We start from the raw sequence: 20,068 nt of genomic DNA, 5'->3' as shown, positions 1-20,068 counted from the left end.
CCTGCACATTGTAAATATGCTACTGGAACTGACCCTGTATATAGTACCTTACCCCTATACATATCTACCTCCATCACTCCAGTATCCTTCCTATACATATCTACCTCCATCACTCCAGTATCCCTGCACATTGTAAATATGCTATTGGAACTGATCCTGTATATAGAAACCTTACTTATTTCTTTACTGTTTTTGTTCTACCTCATGTTTTTAGTAATAGATTGTTATTGATTACTGCATTGTTGGGGTTAGAGCCACAAGAAAGGCATTCACTGTACTTGTGTATGTGACATTAAAACATTAAACTGAAACACTATATATCCAACTGAATAAGTTAGTAATGGATAGTAGTAGTAGTACCAGACAGATACATACCCTCTGTCCAGTTAGTAATGGATAGTAGTAGTAGTACCAGACAGATACATACCCTCTGTCCAGTTAGTAATGGATAGTAGTAGTAGTATACCAGACAGATACATACCCTCTGTCCAGTTAGTAATGAATAGTAGTAGTAGTACCAGACAGATACATACCCTCTGTCCAGTTAGTAATGGATAGTAGTAGTAGTAGTACCAGACAGATACATACCCTCTGTCCAGTTAGTAATGGATAGTAGTAGTAGTACCAGACAGATACATACCCTCTGTCCAGTTAGTAATGGATAGTAGTAGTAGTACCAGACAGATACATACCCTCTGTCCAGTTAGTAATGAATAGTAGTAGTAGTAGTAGTACCAGACAGATACATACCCTCTGTCCAGTTAGTAATGGATAGTAGTAGTAGAGTAGTAGTACCAGACAGATACATACCCTCTGTCCAGTTAGTAATGGATAGTAGTAGTACCAGACAGATACATACCCTCTGTCCAGTTAGTAATGGATAGTAGTAGTAGTACCAGACAGATACATACCCTCTGTCCAGTTAGTAATGGATAGTAGTAGTAGTATTACCAGACAGATACATACCCTCTGTCCAGTTAGTAATGGATAGTAGTAGTAGTACCAGACAGATACATACCCTCTGTCCAGTTAGTAATGGATAGTAGTAGTAGTAGTACCAGACAGATACATACCCTCTGTCCAGTTAGTAATGGATAGTAGTAGTAGTAACCAGACAGATACATACCCTCTGTCTAGTTAGTAATGGATAGTAGTAGTAGTACCAGACAGATACATACCCTCTGTCCAGTTAGTAATGGATAGTAGTAGTATACCAGACAGATACATACCCTCTGTCCAGTTAGTAATGGATAGTAGTAGTAGTACCAGACAGATACATACCCTCTGTCTAGTTAGTAATGGATAGTAGTAGTAGTACCAGACAGATACATACCCTCTGTCTAGTTAGTAATGGATAGTAGTAGTAGTAGTACCAGACAGATACATACCCTCTGTCCAGTTAGTAATGGATAGTAGTAGTAGTATCCAGACAGATACATACCCTCTGTCCAGTTAGTAATGGATAGTAGTAGTAGTACCAGACAGATACATACCCTCTGTCCAGTTAGTAATGGATAGTAGTAGTAGTACCAGACAGATACATACCCTCTGTCCAGTTAGTAATGGATAGTAGTAGTAGTACCAGACAGATACATACCCTCTGTCCAGTTAGTAATGGATAGTAGTAGTAGTAACCAGACAGATACATACCCTCTGTCTAGTTAGTAATGGATAGTAGTAGTAGTACCAGACAGATACATACCCTCTGTCCAGTTAGTAATGGATAGTAGTAGTAGTAGTAGTACCAGACAGATACATACCCTCTGTTCAGTTAGTAATGGATAGTAGTAGTATACCAGACAGATACATACCCTCTGTCCAGTTAGTAATGGATAGTAGTAGTAGTACCAGACAGATACATACCCTCTGTCCAGTTAGTAATGGATAGTAATAGTAGCAGACAGATACATACCCTCTGTCTAGTTAGTAATGGATAGTAGTAGTAGTACCAGACAGATACATACCCTCTGTCCAGTTAGTAATGGATAGTAGTAGTAGTATACCAGACAGATACATACCCTCTGTCCAGTTAGTAATGGATAGTAGTAGTAGTAGTACCAGACAGATACATACCCTCTGTCCAGTTAGTAATGGATAGTAGTAGTAGTATATACCAGACAGATACATACCCTCTGTCCAGTTAGTAATGGATAGTAGTAGTACCAGACAGATACATACCCTCTGTCCAGTTAGTAATGGATAGTAGTAGTAGTACCAGACAGATACATACCCTCTGTCTAGTTAGTAATGGATAGTAGTAGTAGTACCAGACAGATACATACCCTCTGTCCAGTTAGTAATGGATAGTAGTAGTACCAGACAGATACATACCCTCTGTCCAGTTAGTAATGGATAGTAGTAGTAGTACCAGACAGATACATACCCTCTGTCCAGTTAGTAATGGATAGTATGTAGTAGTACCAGACAGATACATACCCTCTGTCCAGTTAGTAATGGATAGTAGTAGTAGTACCAGACAGATACATACCCTCCGTCCAGTTAGTAATGGATAGTAGTAGTAGTACCAGACAGATACATACCCTCTGTCCAGTTAGTAATGGATAGTAGTAGTAGTACCAGACAGATACATACCCTCTGTCCAGTTAGTAATGGATAGTAGTAGTAGTAGTACCAGACAGATACATACCCTCTGTCCAGTTAGTAATGGATAGTAGTAGTAGCCAGACAGATACATACCCTCTGTCCAGTTAGTAATGGATAGTAGTAGTAGTACCAGACAGATACATACCCTCTGTCCAGTTAGTAATGGATAGTAGTAGTAGTATAGTACCAGACAGATACATACCCTCTGTCCAGTTAGTAATGGATAGTAGTAGTAGTAGTACCAGACAGATACATACCCTCTGTCTAGTTAGTAATGGATAGTAGTAGTACCAGACAGATACATACCCTCTGTCCAGGTTGAGGATGGCCTGCATCAGGGTGTCATCACCCCCCTCTGGGACCACAGCAGACAGGGAGCGGGGTGCAGGGTACATCCCCTGAGCCCTGACGCTGGGGGGAGGGGGTGCTGCACGGCCACTGCTTCTGGGTGGAAAGACAATCACACATCAAGGACCACATCTCATCAGCAGACTGTACACATCAGCTTTAATACTGGAGGTACTTGGCAATTAAAGGACTAAGGTAAACTAAGAGATTAAAAAACCAGTACATCGGTGGAAGCAGTAGACTATATCTTAACCAAAGGTCACCACCACTTTGCATCCGGGTATATAAAAAGGTAGGAGGGGAATGTCTTGGAGTCTTGGTCACTAGCCTACATCTGCTGTTCGTCAAAGCTTTCCATCTGCACTGTGTCAGAGCGATTAGGCCTGACTTTAGAGGGACTGCTTCAACAAGACTGCTTCAACAAGACTGCTTCAACTGTCATTTGACGGCGGTCACTGAGCACTAAGTATCCAGTAGTCCCACCCCACTCAGAGAAACCATTGACCTTCTCTGTTGATCTCCATCTTTTGCTACATCTGGGTTAAGAAGGTGTCGTCCCTAGACACAAGACACTCCTGTCAAGATGTTGAAGGGTTTATTTAGATAACTCCTCCCCTGGCCACGGTGGATCAGCACTGGAGCCTGTAGTGCTGCCAGGACAGACACGGACAGGGGGGAGAGAGGGGTGACCCCGTGGTCGTAGGGGTGAAGGTCGGAGACCAGTGAGACAGGCTCCTAGACAGGGGAGCGCCGGGCTGAGGTAGATGGTATACAGATGAGGTACCGTAGAGACTACATAGCACCACAGCAACAGAACACCACCCTGGTCACAATCTGAGCACCAAACCTTAAGAATCTTTACATTTCCTCTCATGTCTGACATTGTAAAATGAGGAAAAAGTACTGCTACAGATTAGGACTGAAAATCCACAAGTACACCACGAATCAATGCTTTTCCCAAAATGTACTGGGACAGAAACCTAACCAACTACATATTTATCTAAATATCTTTAGGCTAAATGGTATTTCTAAGTGGTTTTAATGACTCTGTTAAAACTGGACCGTTGCGCTCTGTGCAAAGGCTAAGCCCTAGTAGTTCCACCTTCCTAAACACACATCTGTGTTCGCAGCAGTAAAACCAGGAACGTTAGTTTACCCTGCAGCCCTCTCTCTCCTCTCCTGTTGGGACGGTTGATCCTCTCTGGTTTGTTGCCCTCGCTGATTATGTGCCTCCTATACGACAGGCAGTAGAATGACCCAGCCAGGCAGGCAGGCAGGCCAAGGGGCAGGAGGGGTATAAACAAATGAAAGGCACCTGGTCTCAGTGACCCCAGCCTGAACCTCATCATCTCCCCCTGTCCTCCAACCAACCAACCAGCAGCTTGGATTGACCGACCTCACAAAACTTTAATGACCCAGGGGATGCATCCCAAATGGCCCCCTATTCCCTACATAGTGCACTGTGGGCTCTGGTTAAGTGATGCACTATACAGGGGAATGGGTACCATTTGGAACGCAGACAGGGTGTTGTTTGAAGGGTACCTGACCTCGTCTGACCCCATCTGTGCTCAAAGCAAATGGCCACATGTGTCTTTACTGCCGATATCACCCCTAAATATTACCCTACTACTTCCACCTCCCTCTTCTGAACTGGAACTGTGGCCCCTGGCTGTTTAACAGTGGGCTCTAACTGACCTAACTGACCAACGGGGTCAAATCAAAAGCCTAGGTGTTGAATTAGAGACGGTTGTTCAAGTAGAACATATTTAGTTAAATTGCTGCTGTGTTGATTAAGTAAGGAGGTTGCTCTCACTCTCAAACCTACGGTTACTGTATTCTATATATATATATACACCTGTAGAATGCCTGAATGGACTTCAAAATTACTACTTAAATGTACATTATCAGTGATCACTAAAAGGAGAACTCAATCTAATGACTTTAGTCCTGGTGATTACAGTTCAGGTCAAGAGTGCAACTGTATGAGAAATACAGTTTGAACATCAGTCAACTTCAGGTTGAATCAGACTAAGTAATCTCTGTCTCTTTATGCGCCCTTACCTTTACACTGTCACGACAGGTAAATATGCCAAGTCACGACAGGTAAATATGCCAAGACAAATAACAACGGCCAGACCTAACCTAACTAACCGGATTGCATGGGGCCTCGGGCGTGTGTGACTATCATAACCTCTCAACATTAACTTGATTTATCACAGTAATTACTTTCTCTATTATTTCACCTGAGGAACTGAAGGTGTGAGAAGAAAGAACCTACAGCCTTGAACACCTGGCCCTTAAAATAACAGGTGAGTTCTGCTGCTGCATGTACCTCTCCTGACCCTGGGACAGTCACAGAACCCTGCTCTGTCACACTCTGACCATCACATTACAACGTTGTAGTGTAGTGACTGCCTTACACAGAAAAGACCTATGTCCTGTTATGACTCCTGTCATATTGATGGTGCTGTCCGGAGGGTGACTCAGTAGACGCCATTGTTATCCCTGTACCTTCCTTCACCTCTATCATGTCAGGTTACACCAGACAGACAGACAGATAGATAGGGTTTTAAAGACTAGTATGCGACCCGGGCTGCCACAAGGAATGGTACGCTCATCGCTGTGCAGACCTGGGTTCAAATACCACTTGAAATCTTTTCAGTTTTTGCTCTAGTCTGCCTGGAGTTTCAGATGGGCGGGGTTTTCTGTTTTGGGACTATTTTATGGAGCCATTCAGACAAGGCAAAGCTCAATCAAGCCCAGATAAAATATTTGAAATGAATTCAAATACCATTTGAACCCAGGTGTGGCGCGCTGTGAAAGCAGAGCGGCAGCAGTAGACCCTGAGGTGTTTGTGTGTTTCTCTCCCAGTCCCAGGAGAGAGCTATGTGAGCAGAGAGGTGGACGGGGGCCGACGTGGCCCAAACCTGATGCCTATGTGATTATTCTCTTGTACTATGAAAACATTTCACACAGAATGAGACACACAGATACGCAAATCAGTACAGACATGACATGGGCTTCAGTCTACAGGGCTGATTGGGGAGGCTGTGTCAAAAAGACTGGTTGTCATGGTAAACAAGTGGTGCAACAATGCCATCTTCTGGTCACTTACATAATGACAGTGCATCATTTTATCTGGGAGGGGGGTTCAGGAGAGCTACTTGTAGTGAAACAGAATGGTGATCAGTTTGGTTACACAAGGTTAGACTACTTGAAGATTAAACTCCAATTCTCCTGATGAAAGTTTCAAAACAAATATCCAGCAGTGTGTGAGACAGTTGTGCCTACCTGAAGTCCATCTGGCGTGTTGTGTGGGGGTCCTCTCTAGGAGGTGGTCTAGAGGGGTAGGGGTACGGCTCCTCCGGCTAGAACACAGACACAGGGAATGACTTTTATTGTTTAAAATTAACCTGTTCTACATGGGGGGCTGGCAGTACTGAACAACATATCTACAGGTGTCCCATCCTGAGAAACACACTGTGATGCTGCTGTTGATTAGACAGTACTGAACAACATATCTACAGGTGTCCCATCCTGAGAAACACACTGTGATGCTGCTGTTGATTAGACAGTACTGAACAACATATCTACAGGTGTCCCATCCTGAGAAACACACTGTGATGCTGCTGTTGATTAGACAGTACTGAACAACATATCTACAGGTGTCCCATCCTGAGAAACACACCGTGATGCTGCTGTTGATTAGACAGTACTGAACAACATATCTACAGGTGTCCCATCCTGAGAAACACACTGTGATGCTGCTGTTGATTAGACAGCACTGAACAACATATCTACAGGTGTCCCATCCTGAGAAACACACTGTGATGCTGCTGTTGATTAGACAGTACTGAACAACATATCTACAGGTGTCCCATCCTGAGAAACACACTGTGATGCTGCTGTTGATTAGACAGTACTGAACAACATATCTACAGGTGTCCCATCCTGAGAAACACACTGTGATGCTGCTGTTGATTAGACAGCACTGAACAACATATCTACAGGTGTCCCATCCTGAGAAACACACTGTGATGCTGCTGTTGATTAGACAGTACTGAACAACATATCTACAGGTGTCCCATCCTGAGAAACACACTGTGATGCTGCTGTTGATTAGACAGCACTGAACAACATATCTACAGGTGTCCCATCCTGAGAAACACACTGTGATGCTGCTGTTGATTAGACAGCACTGAACAACATATCTACAGGTGTCCCATCCTGAGAAACACACTGTGATGCTGCTGTTGATTAGACAGTACTGAACAACATATCTACAGGTGTCCCATCCTGAGAAACACACTGATGCTGCTGTTGATTAGACAGCACTGAACAACATATCTACAGGTGTCCCATCCTGAGAAACACACTGTGATGCTGCTGTTGATTAGACAGCACTGAACAACATATCTACAGGTGTCCCATCCTGAGAAACACACTGTGATGCTGCTGTTGATTAGACAGCACTGAACAACACACAGTTGAAGTCAGAAGTTTACATTTACCTTAGCCAAATACATTTAAAAACTCAGTTTTTCACATTTCCTGACATTTAATCCTAGTAAAAGTCCCTGTCTTAGGTCAGTTAGGATCACCACTTTATTTTAAGAATGTGAAATGTCAGAATAATAGTAGAGAAAATTATTCATTTCAGCTTTTATTTATATTGTCACATTCCCAGTGGGTCAGAAGTTTACATACACTCAATTAGTATTTGGTAGCATTGCCTTTAAATTGTTTAACTTGGGTCAAATGTTTCTGGTAGCCTTCCACAAGCTTCCCACAATAAGTGGGATGAATTTTGGCCCATAGCTCTGACAGAGCTGCTTTAACTGAGTCAGGTCTGTAGGCCTCCTTGCACGCACACGCTTTTTCAGTTCTGCCGACACATTTTCTATAAAATTGAGGTCAGGGCTTTGTGATGGCCACTCCAAAACCTTGACTTTGTTGTCCTTAAGTAATTTTTCCACAACTTTGGAAGTATGCTTGGGGTCATTGTCCATTTGGAAGACCCATTTGTGACCAAGCTTTAACTTCCTGACTGATGTCTTGAGATGTTGCTTCAATATATCCACATAATTTTCCTCCCTCATGATGCCATTTATTTTGAGAAGTGCACGAGTCCCTCCTGCAGCAAAGCACCCCCACAACATGATGCTGCCACCCCCGTGCTTCATGGTTGGGATGGTGTTCTTCGGCTTGCAAGCCTCCCCCTTTTTCCTCCAAACATAACGATGGTCATTATGGTCAAACAGTTCTAATTGTTGTTTCATCAGACCAGAGGACATTTCTCCAAAAGTACGATCTTTGTCCCCATGTGCAGTTGCAAACCGTAGTCTGGCTTTCTTAATGGCGGTTTTGGAGCAGTGGCTTCTTCCTTGCTGAGCGGCCTTTCAGGTTAGATCAATATAGGACTTGTTTTACTGCGAATATAGATACTTTTGTACCCGTTTCCTCCAGCCTCTTCACAAGATCCTTTGCTGTTGTTCTGGGATTGATTTGCACTTTTCGCACCAAAGTACGTTCATCTCTAGGAGACAGAACCTGAGCGGTATGACGGCTGTGTGGTCCCATGGTGTTTATATTTGCGTACTATTGTTTGTACGGATGAACGTGGTACCTTCAGGTGTTTGAAATTGCTCCCAAGGATGAACCAGATTTGTGGAGGTCTACAATTATTTTTCTGAGGTCTTGGCTGATTTCTTTTGATTTTCCCATGATGTCAAGCAAAGAGGCACTGAGTTTGAAGGTAGGTATTGAAATACACCCACAGGTGCACCTCCAATTGACTCAAATGATGTCAATTAGCCTATCAGAAGCTTCTAAAGCTATGACATCAGCCATGACATCATTCCAAGCTGTTTAAAGGCAGTCAACTTAGTGTATGTCAACTTCTGACCCACTGGAATTGTGATACAGCGAATTATCGGTCTGTAAACAATTGTTGGAAAAATTACATGTCATGCACAAAGTAGATGTCCTAACCGACTTGCCAAAACTATAGTTTGTTAACAAGAAATTTGTGGAGTGGTTGAAAAACAAGTTTTAATGACTCCAACCTAAGTATGTAAACTTCTGACTTCAACTGTATCTACAGGTGTCCCATCCTGAGAAACAACACAATGGTGCTGCTGTTGATTAGACAGTATTTTCTAAAATATTATTTTCCAATCTTCTGTATTTGGTATTTTATTAGGATCCCCATTAGCTGTTGCAAAAGCAGCAGCTACTCTTCCTGGGGTCCACAGCTACTCTTCCTGGGGTCCATGCACCAATCAAAGTGATTGACAGAGCATCTTCGACTCAACATGTAATTCTTTATCTGAACACCAAGTGGCGTCAGAGGTTGAAATAAACTCCTCCTCATACAGTTGGCGGTGTATATAATGGATTTCTAGCTGTACTATAATCATATACCCTATAACTGTAGCATTGACTGTACTCTGACCTAAATTAAGTACTTCAATCAAATGCATTTATACAGATGTTTTTATATCAGCAGATATCACAAAGTGCTTATACAGAAATAGAAAACAAAAGAATAGAAAAACCCTGTATGTTAATATTATTATCTCCCGCCTAAAACCCCAAAGAGCAAGCAATGCAGATGTAGAAGCACTTCCATTGTGGTGTTCACATTCTACTCTGTCAGATAAATATTTCTTGCAGCTTCTCAAATCATACTAATGCAATCGATATGGGGCACATTGTTTTGTGCTTGTAAACCCAGCATGTACAGTAGATTGATGGGCAGATATTATGCTTCCTTGGCATAAGGCTTCAATTGTGCATATACAATAATGGTTTATTCATTGTCTGACAACCCACTTACTCTCCGGGAAGGTGGAATACCTCTGCGCTCGTTAGGAAAATGAAGGCTGTCGCCAAGGTAGCCTCTTTGATCCTCGCCATGGTAACCTCGAGGGCCTCCATTTGGATAAAAGCGAGGCCCGTCGTACTCAAATCCTCGATTGTACTCCTCGTCTGGCCTTCCGAAACCAGCCGGCCTCCTCTCTACAGGCCCTGCTCCAGCTGATCTGGGATATGGGGCCTACAATTAATTACATTTCCATGTGAAAGAAGAGAAAGAGAAACAAGATTAGGGTTATGTCCTCTAGAAAGCTATTTACTATTTTTATTTCTAGATGAAAAGGTTTATTTTTGAAAAATCATGTAATTGTAATTCTCAGTGAATCATAGAATTCATGTAATTTTCAGGATAGAAACAAGGCACAGTTGTTCTGTGGAGCTCAGAAACGCTCAACTCTTTTCTCTTATATCAAGTAGAGGTTGACCGATTAATTAGGGCCGATTTCAAGTTTTCATAACAATTGGTAATCTGCCTTTTTGGACGCCGATTATGGCCGATTACATTGCAATCCATGAGGAAATTGCGTGGCAGGCTGACCACCTGTTACACGAGTGCAGCGTCAAAAGGACCTTGTGGCTGCAATGAGCCAATGTAAGGTGCTAGCTAGCATTAAACTTATCTTATAAAAAAAACTATCAATCTTTACATAATCACTAACTACACATGGTTGATGATATTACTAGGTTAACTAGCATGCCCTGCGTTGCATATAATTAATGCGGTGCCTGTTCATTTATCATCAAACTGCTGCTCGATCATCCTATTTTTCCAACTTAATTGAGGAAAATAAGAACAATCCGAAATTTCTTTTTGATACTGTCGCAAAGCTAACTAAAAAGCAGCCTTTCGCAAATGGAGGATGGCTTTCACTTCAGCAGTAATACATTTATGAACTTCTTTGAGGAAAAGATCATGATCATTAGAAAGCAAATTACAGACTCCTCTTTAAATCTGGGTATTCCTCCAAAGCTCCATTGTCCTGAGTCTGCACAACTCTGCCAGGACCTAGGATCAAGGGAGATACTAAAGTGTTTTAGTACTATATCTCTTGACGCAATGATGAAAATAATCATGGCCTCCAAACCCTCAAGCTGCATACTGGACCCTATTCCAACTAAACTACTGAAAGAGCTGCTTCCTGTGCTTGGCCCTCCTATGTTGAACATAATAAACGGCTCTCTATCCACCGGATGTGTACCAAGCTCACTAAAAGTGGCAGTAATAAAGCCTCTCTTGAAAAAGCCGAATCTTGATCCAGAAATTATAAAAAACTATCGGCCTATATCGAATCTTCCATTCCTCTCAAAAATTTTTGAAAAAGCTGTTGCACAGCAACTCACTGCCTTCCTGAAGACAAACAATGTATACGAAACGCTTCAGTCTGGTTTTAGACCCCATCATAGCACTGAGACTGCACTTGTGAAGGTGGTAAATGACCTTTTAATGACGTCAGACCGAGGCTCTGCATCTGTCCTCGTGCTCCTAGATCTTAGTGCCGCTTTTGATACCATCGATCACCACATTCTTTTGGAGAGATTGGAAACCCAAATTGGTCTACATGGACAAGTTCTGGCCTGGTTTAGATCTTATCTGTCGGAAAGATATCAGTTTGTCTCTGTGAATGGTTTGTCCTCTGACAAATCAATTGTAAATTTCGGTGTTCCTCAAGGTTCCGTTTTAGGACCACTATTGTTTTCACTATATATTTTACCTCTTGGGGATGTCATTCGAAAACATAATGTTAAATTTCACTGCTATGCGGACGACACACAGCTGTACATTTCAATGAAACATGGTGAAGCCCCAAAATTGCCCTCGCTAGAAGCCTGTGTTTCAGACATAAAGAAGTGGATGGCTGCAAACTTTCGACTTTTAAACTCGGACAAAACAGAGATGCTTGTTCTAGGTCCCAAGAAACAAAGAGATCTTCTGTTGAATCTGACAATTAATCTGGATGGTTGTACAGTCGTCTCAAATAAAACTGTGAAGGACCTCGGCGTTACTCTGGACCCTGATCTCTCTTTTGAAGAACATATCAAGACTGTTTCAAGGACAGCTTTTTTCCATCTACGTAACATTGCAAAAATCAGAAATTTTCTGTCCAAAAATGACGCAGAAAAATTAATCCATGCTTTTGTTACTTCTAGGCTGGACTACTGCAATGCTCTACTTTCCGGCTACCCGGATAAAGCACTAAATAAACTTCAGTTAGTGCTAAATACGGCTGCTAGAATCCTGACTAGAACCAAAAATTTGATCATATTACTCCAGTGCTAGCCTCCCTACACTGGCTTCCTGTTAAGGCAAGGGCTGATTTCAAGGTTTTACTGCTAACCTACAAAGCATTACATGGGCTTGCTCCTACCTATCTTTCCGATTTGGTCCTGCCGTACATACCTACACGTACGCTACGGTCACAAGGCACGAGGCCTCCTAATTGTCCCTAGAATTTCTAAGCAAACGGCTGGAGGTAGGGCTTTCTCCTATAGAGCTCCATTTTTATGGAATGGTCTGCCTACCAATGTGAGAGACGCAGACTCAGTCTCAACCTTTAACTCTTTACTGAAGGCTTATCTCTTCAGTAGGTCCTATGATTAAGTATAGTCTGGCCCAGGAGTGTGAAGGTGAACGGAAAGGCTGGAGCAACGAACCGCCCTTGCTGTCTCTGCCTTGCCGGTTCCCCTCTTTCCACTGGGATTCTCTGCCTCTAACCCTTTTACAGGGGCTGAGTCACTGGCCTACTGGTGTTCTTCCATGCCGTCCATGGGAGGGGTGCGTCACTTGACTGGGTTGAGTCACTGACGTGGTCTTCCTGTCTGGGTTGGCGCCCCCCCTTGGGTTGTGCCATGGCGGAGATCGTTGTGGGCTATACTCGGCCTTGTCTTAGGACGGTAAGTTGGTGGTTGGAGACATCCCTCTAGTGGTGTGGGGGCTGTGCTTTGGCAAAGTGGGTGGGGTTATATCCTGCCTGTTTGGCCCTGTCCGGGGTATCATCGGATGGGGCCACAGTGTCTTCTGATCCCTCCTGTCTCAGCCTCCAGTATTAATGCTGCAGTAGTTTATGTGTCGGGGGGCTAGGGTCAGTCTGTTACATCTGGAGCATTTCTCTTGTCTTATCCGGTGTCCTGTGTGAATTTAAATATGCTCTCTCTAATTCTCTCTTTCTGTCTTTCTCTCGGAGGACCTGAGCCCTAGGACCATGCCTCAGGACTACCTGGTATGATGACTCCTTGCTGTCCCCAGTCCACCTGGCCGTGCTGCTGCTCCAGTTTCAACTGTTCTGCCTGCGGCTATGGAACCCTGACCTGTTCACCGGACGTGCTTGTTGCACCCTCGACAACTACTATGATTATTATTATTTGACCATGCTGGTCATTTATGAACATTTTAACATTTTGACCATGTTCTGTTATAATATTCACCCTGCACAGCCAGAAGAGGACTGGCCACCCCTCATAGCCTGGTTCCTCTCTAGGTTTCTTCCTAGGTTTTTGGCCTTTCTAGGAAGTTTTTCCTAGGGAGTTTTTCCTAGCCACCGTGCTTCTTTCACATGCTTTGCTTGCTGTTTGGGGTTTTAGGCTGGGTTTCTGTACAGCACTTTGAGAATATCAGCTGATGTACGAAGGGCTATATAAAAATAAATTTGATTTGATTTGATCAAATCACAGCCTACTTCAACTTTGCCAAACGGGTGATGATTTAACAAAAGAGCATTCGCGTAAAAAAGCACATTCGTTGCACAAATGTACATAACCATAAATACCAATGCCTTTCTTAAACTCAATACACACATATTTCTTAAACCTGCATATTTAGTTAAAATAAATGTATGTTAGCAGGCAATATTAACTAGGGAAATTGTGCCACTTCTCTTGCGTTCAGTGCAAGCAGAGTCAGGGTATATGCAACAGTTTGGGCCGCCTGGCTCGTTGCGAACTGTGTTTCTTTCTAACAAAGACTGTAATTAATTTGCCAGAATTTTACATAATTATGACGTAACATTGAAGGTTGTGCAATGTAACAGCAATATTTAGACTTAGGGTTGCCACCAGTTCGACAAAATACGTAAATGGTTCCGTATTTCACGGAAAGAATAAACGTTTTGTTTTCGAAATGATCGTTTCTGGATTTGACCATATTAATGACCAAAGGCTCGTATTTCTGTGTGTTTATTATAATTAAGTCTATGATTTGATAGAGCAGTCTGACTGAGCGGTGGTAGGCAGCAGCATTACATTTTACATTTTAGTCATTTAGCAGACGCTCTTATCCACAGCGACTTACAGTAGTGAATGCATACATTTCATGCATTTTTGTACTGGCACCCCGTGGGAATCGAACCCACAACCCTGCCGTTGCACACACCATGCTCTACCAACTGAGCCACAGGGACGGCCTGTGGCTCAGTCGCAGGCTCGTAAGCATTCATTCAAACAGCACTTTCCTACGTTTGCTAGCAGCTGTTGCTGTTAACAGCGCTGTTTATGCCTTCAAGCCTATCAACTCCCGAGATTAGGCTGGCAATACTAAAGTGCCTATAAGAACATCCAATAGTCAAAGGTATATGAAATACAAATGGTATAGAGAGAAAGTCATAATTCCTATAATAACTACAACCTAAAACGTATTAACTGGGAATATTGAACCACCATATGTTCTCATGTTCTGAGCAAGGAACTTAAACGTTAGCTTTTTTACATGGCACATATTGGACTTTTACTTTCTTCTCCAACGCTGTGTTTTTGCATTAAACCAAATTGAACATGTTTCATTATTTATTTGAGACCAAATAGATTTTATGCATTATATTAGGGTTAAAACAAAAGGGTTCATTGTTCATTCAGTATTGTTGTAATTGTCATTACAAAAATATATATATATATATATATTATAATAAAAAAAATAATAATAATAATAATAATGCCACTTAATCGGTATTGGCTTTTTTTGGTGCACCAAGAATCGGTATCGGCGTTGAAAAATCATAATGGTTGACCTCTAATATCAAGGCGGAGTTGAGTATTGATAACTAGTCACATGATTTGCTAGCAACGACATTCAGTCACCATCAGTTGATACTTGCACAAATGTTCATTCTGAAAACTCTTACCTGTACAACTGCAGGTGCTGAAGTTCATACTTTTAATAAAACCTATTATTGAATACAACCACTGACTTTTTCCTAATTTGTGTTGACCAACTTTTGTGCCAATTGAATCTCAACTGACGTGAGTACGTCAAGGCCACTAGAACCCAAATGAGGAAAAAGTCACTGGTTGTATTTTTATTAACAGTTTGAATTTCAGCACCCCACAGAAGGAACGGTAAGTGTTTACAGAAATATTCACAAGTATCGACTGACGGCGAGACAATGTGGTTGCTAGAAAATCGTGCGACCAGTTACCAATACTCACCTCCACCTCGATACAAGAGAACGGAGTTGAGCGTTCCTCAGCTAAGTTCTGTTAAGTATTATAATGGAAAGTAAATTAGTACAATTATAAATATATAAACCCAACAACATTTTCCACAGACAGAAACACTCACCGGTCTGTCTGGTAGGAAGCGTTCCTCATAGACATCCCTTATGTTTCGGTCTCTCCTGTAAGCCACTGCAAAGTAGACAGCAGGGGAGGTTTAGGGTGGGTATAATTTGTGGAACGTTTCAACAGGAATCTGTTCCAAAAACGTTGTAAAGTACAAGGATGCCAACAAACAAAGTATACAAAGTAGCATGATCAATTCACCTAGCTAACTAGCTGCCGAAAAAGCATCAACTCACCACGTAGCTTATTCTTAATGTTTGTCCATGGGCTATCAGAGTGAGGACAGACATTTTTCAGAATAAACGTGGTGACTGAAACTTAATGAAATAGCCCACCCCCTACCCGGTATCTTATTCTGCAACTATACAACTTTGTATGCGTTGTTTGTTGGCAACCTTGCTATTTACGAAGTTTTTGGAACAGATTCCTGTTGGAACGTTCCACAAATTATACCCACCCAGGTTTACACAGTTAATGACAATCAAAGTTGTGGTAGGTGTTCATGAATATGCCTACATGTGGACATGGTGGAATTGTTCAGTACGCATAACTGGAAACCTTTTTTGGAGGAAAGCAAGATATTTTCCACTTACTTGTTTTGTCTGGACAAGTCTATGTAGTAGTATTGGGAGTGGGTAATGCCAATAGAGACAGTCAATACTAACTGGGGAAAAGAGAAGATGTTACGTATTAGTTTGACAATACTGCATGTTGTGCGCATTAGCTATTAACAATGTAGGTTAGGTAATCCCAAGCATAGAGATATGTCAAATCAGTATGTGTGATAGTATGGAAACTACTGTAGCTAATAGCTAGCTCTGATCCAGAAGTACTGGCAGGATGTTAGCGCGCATTCCTCTGAGGCTCAGCCATAATCTTTGGCTCAGCGTTAGAAAGCCGCACTAACTCCTCGCTAGTAGCTAACTAATGTTACTCTTCTTTATAACAAACCTTCAACCATTGAGATTAGTGATATGAAAACACCTCTTTCTACTGGCTTGCTAATTAGCTACCGTATTTAGTACATAACGTTGTTCTAATATATATTTCGCAGGTTGTGTGGATTTAACTGCTAGCTACGTATGCTTACGTTAGCTAGCTACATGCTCAAGCTAGTCCACAGTCCATGCTGAGTTAATTCGCTCAAAACGAAGACAGTATTTAGAAAAAATACATATTTACTAACACAAACATGTAGATACGCACGTTGGAGAAAATAAAGACGTATTCAGAAAAGATATGACAACAAGCTCACCATTACCTACTTCTCACCTTCTTCCGGTTGGCGCATGTACACACTGAATTTTGATTGGATTGACAAAAAGTCAGTCACGTGAAACGTCATATTCCTGTGACGACGAACAGTTCTCCTTTGTTTTTGGCAGCTAAATAGCAAACACATGTTACTGAGATTGAATAACTAATAAAAAGCAACATATTTACCAGTTTTTTTGCCCACACTACATAATAAATACAAATCACCAATGTTGTCTCTCTAGGTAAGTGATTTATTCGATTCCTTGAATGTGTATTTCCAGGTAATACACATCTGATTGGAGCTAGCATCACTGCTAGATTGCATATCGCTCAATGAAATAGATAACTAGCTAACTAACTTCAATCTGAATATTCATCACCATGAATCTGTTTTCAGTGTCTGTCTCACTCTGATGGTGAAGTCAAGATGAGTGGTGGTTTGGCTCCCAGTAGAAGCACAGTCTATGTGTCCAACCTGCCCTTCTCTCTAACCAACAGTGATCTACACAAGGTAAAAAAAAAAATGTTATCTTTGTTTAACTAGTCAGTTAAGAACAAATTCTTATTTTCAATGACGACCTAGGAAAAGTGGGTTAACTTGTTCAGGGGCAGAACGAGAGATTTTTACCTTGTCAGCTCAGGGATTTGAGCTTGCGACCTTTCGGTTACTAGTCCAACACTCTAACCACTAGGCTACCTGCCATAATGTCTCCGTATGTAGAGTAATGGGATAGAACGACTTAACCCCTCCCTACCACTATTTCACAAGTTCATGATCCTGCTGTTTATGCCATTTGTAAAAATGACCTCAAATAATGTCTTGGATCTTTTCATTTCAGCTTTTCAGCAAATATGGAAAAGTTGTGAAGTAAGTTACTGGTATCAAAATAATGAGCTATACAAAGCTCAAATACAAACCAAAAAATTGTCACATGCTTTGTAAACTAACAGTGAACTTCCTAGTTACTGGTCTGTTTCCAATAATGCAGAGTTAAAGACAAAGATTTTTTTTTAAATAGTGACACGATGAATAAATACACAGTGAATAACTAAAAATCTATAGCACTATGTTGGTATTGTGGTGATCAGAGAAGATAATGATGGTCTCATGCTTTCAGGGTGACAATAGTCAAAGATAAAGAAACACGCAAAAGTAAAGGTGTGGCTTTTGTGCTCTTCCTGGACAAAGAGTCTGCGCAGAGCTGCTTTAGATCACTCAACAATAAACAGGTGGGCATTTTTCCTCTCCCTGTTTTCATAAAAAGTCACATATCTGATGTGTTGTTTTTGCGTTAAAGTCCCCCTCGTTTTCGCCCCGCAGTTGTTTGGAAGAACAGTGAAAGCGAGCATTGCAATAGACAACGGGCGAGCAACTGAATTTATCAGGAGGCGAAACTACACAGACAAGTCCAAATGTTATGAATGTGGGGTATGTTGATACTCTCTGCCTAGATAAGCCATCTCCATTTCCCTCTTCATCCATCCGGACGGTGTATCCGGATGTTAGTGCTATTTATACAATATTTCTGTCCTTTTCACTTCATAGGATACAGGGCACTTAAGCTATGCATGCCCAAAAAACTTGCTTGGTGAACGAGAACCCCCGAAGAAGAAAGAAAAGAAGAAGAAGAAAAAGGTTGAAGAGCCTGATGAAGTGTAAGTATCTTATCAGGACATTGATGCCATTCTCTCGTGTTCATAAACGGCTATGATCGTGGTCAACAGTAACTGTTCTATTTCAGATGGACTTTAGTTCAGAGATTCTTTGTTTGATTGTGATGTCATATTTCTCATTGTTTGTGAAGTCCTCTGTGTGTTTTGTTTCTATGACTTTTCTACTTTTTCCTCTGTCGTTTACAGAGAAGAGGAGGAAAGTGAGGAAGAAGGAGAGGACCCTGCTCTTGACAGCTTAAGTCAAGCCATAGCTTTCCAGGTAAGTGCACAAATGTACTTCAAGTTGGGGGAAGTTAGTAGGCTATTGTATTACTTGAAACCCTCTATTTACTTGGTATTTGTCCTTATCTGACCCCTCTTTTACAATCACACATGGGATCATGTGTTCTACAGCAAGCACGACTTGAGGAGGAGCAGCATAGGCGACAGCAGACGGCCTTCGTGGCTGAGGAGGCCGGTCAGGCTTCTACATCAGACGACTCCAAGAAACCCAGGATCAAAAAGAGTGTCTACTTCAGTGACGAGGAAGAACTGAGCGACTGAGGGGATTTCACAGATATAATTCAGACTCTTGAGTAGCAAATATTTGAAAATGAACGGGACATTCTGTTTGTCAAGATCTGCAAGGGCATCATCGACCTGAGAAAAGACGAAGCATGTGTTTGATGAAAAGGGTTACAGTGTACCATTGTTTAGTTTAGGTCCTCAACTGTTTCTGTATCAGTATTTGTTCTGATCCTTAGTGTCCTTTATAATGAGGACTCAGCCACTGTTCTTTGCAGGCATTGGGACAATGTGAATGGAGATTAACTGTGTTTCTGCTCTTTTCTTTTCAACAGCTGTGTAAATATACCATAGTTGTTTTACTGTCTTTTTTTCACCCTTCCTATGTATGTCAATATTAGGGGAAATACAACTATTCTGTTTCAAGATGGCCTACCACATCCCCATCTTTATGTGAATGCACAATTTATTTGAAAATGGTATTGAAACATCAGTGAAAGAGTAGAACACCACAGATAGCATGTGGTTTTTCACAATAATGAACCACACTTTTGCTAATAAATAGGAATAAAGAACATTCAAGTCATGAACATTCCTTCCTGTATTTCAATATCGATCACAACTCCCCATCCACCAGCTGCTAACCAGAGACAAGGTGCAGTAAGGTGTGTGTACTGTAGTGTTGCCCTAATGTGTGCACCAGTCTTCTCTCCATGTTTTCTAGCAAGGCAATATTCCTTCCTGTATTTCATTATTAATCTTCCATTCTGTGGGGGCTACTCTTCCCCTCCAACAGCCGTTGACAGTACAGTAAGGTGGATGTTGTCCTGATGAGCGCAGTGTGCACCTCTCACATACGATGTGTTCCCTATCAGAGAGCAAGAGCTCCATGTGATGGAGTGTCCTGACAGGAAGCCAGGCGATATAGGCTGCAGCTCAGCCCTGGCACATTCTGATTTATACCTGCAAGGCCACGTCTGTCTGTTAGGCAGGTCATCTTCAAGAGCTACCTTTTAAAGCGATGGGATGGGAGGAGAGCCAATGAAGTTACGTTATACAGATTTATGGTTTAGAAATGTATGACAACTAAATACAAGGTGAAATGCATGATTCACTTTTCAGTTCTGTCATGCATTTTTCTAACCCGTTATTAACTATGTATATAATCTGTAGCCTCTCCATCACAGTAGGAAACATGAATAGGGCTTAACATTCAACTATGCAATAATGTTAATGTCATTTACACTATGTCTATTGC

The 20,068-nt window shown here is 41.8% G+C and overlaps 1 protein-coding gene and 1 pseudogene across 1 annotated transcript; one reads left to right on the top strand and one right to left on the bottom strand.

Moving 5' to 3' along the window:
• The window catches only part of LOC106576512 (periphilin-1-like), a 35,686-nt pseudogene extending 18,957 nt beyond the window's left edge, over positions 1-16,729 (bottom strand).
• Positions 16,730-16,755: 26 nt separating this feature from the next.
• zcrb1 (zinc finger CCHC-type and RNA binding motif 1) lies at positions 16,756-19,395 on the top strand. Its single transcript, NM_001146415.1, is given in 8 exon segments — positions 16,756-16,874; positions 17,030-17,143; positions 17,472-17,500; positions 17,751-17,862; positions 17,954-18,061; positions 18,179-18,288; positions 18,493-18,565; positions 18,700-19,395. Coding segments are annotated over 7 exon segments (666 nt in total). The 5' UTR covers positions 16,756-16,874; positions 17,030-17,059; the 3' UTR covers positions 18,850-19,395.
• The last annotated feature ends 673 nt before the right edge of the window (positions 19,396-20,068 follow it).

This window comes from Salmo salar, unplaced genomic scaffold (genome assembly GCF_905237065.1).
Source record: "Salmo salar unplaced genomic scaffold, Ssal_v3.1, whole genome shotgun sequence".
Taxonomy (NCBI): Eukaryota; Metazoa; Chordata; class Actinopteri; order Salmoniformes; family Salmonidae; genus Salmo; species Salmo salar.
The sequence above is the reverse complement of the archived record's forward strand: the minus strand, read 5'-3'. Positions and strand labels throughout refer to the sequence as shown.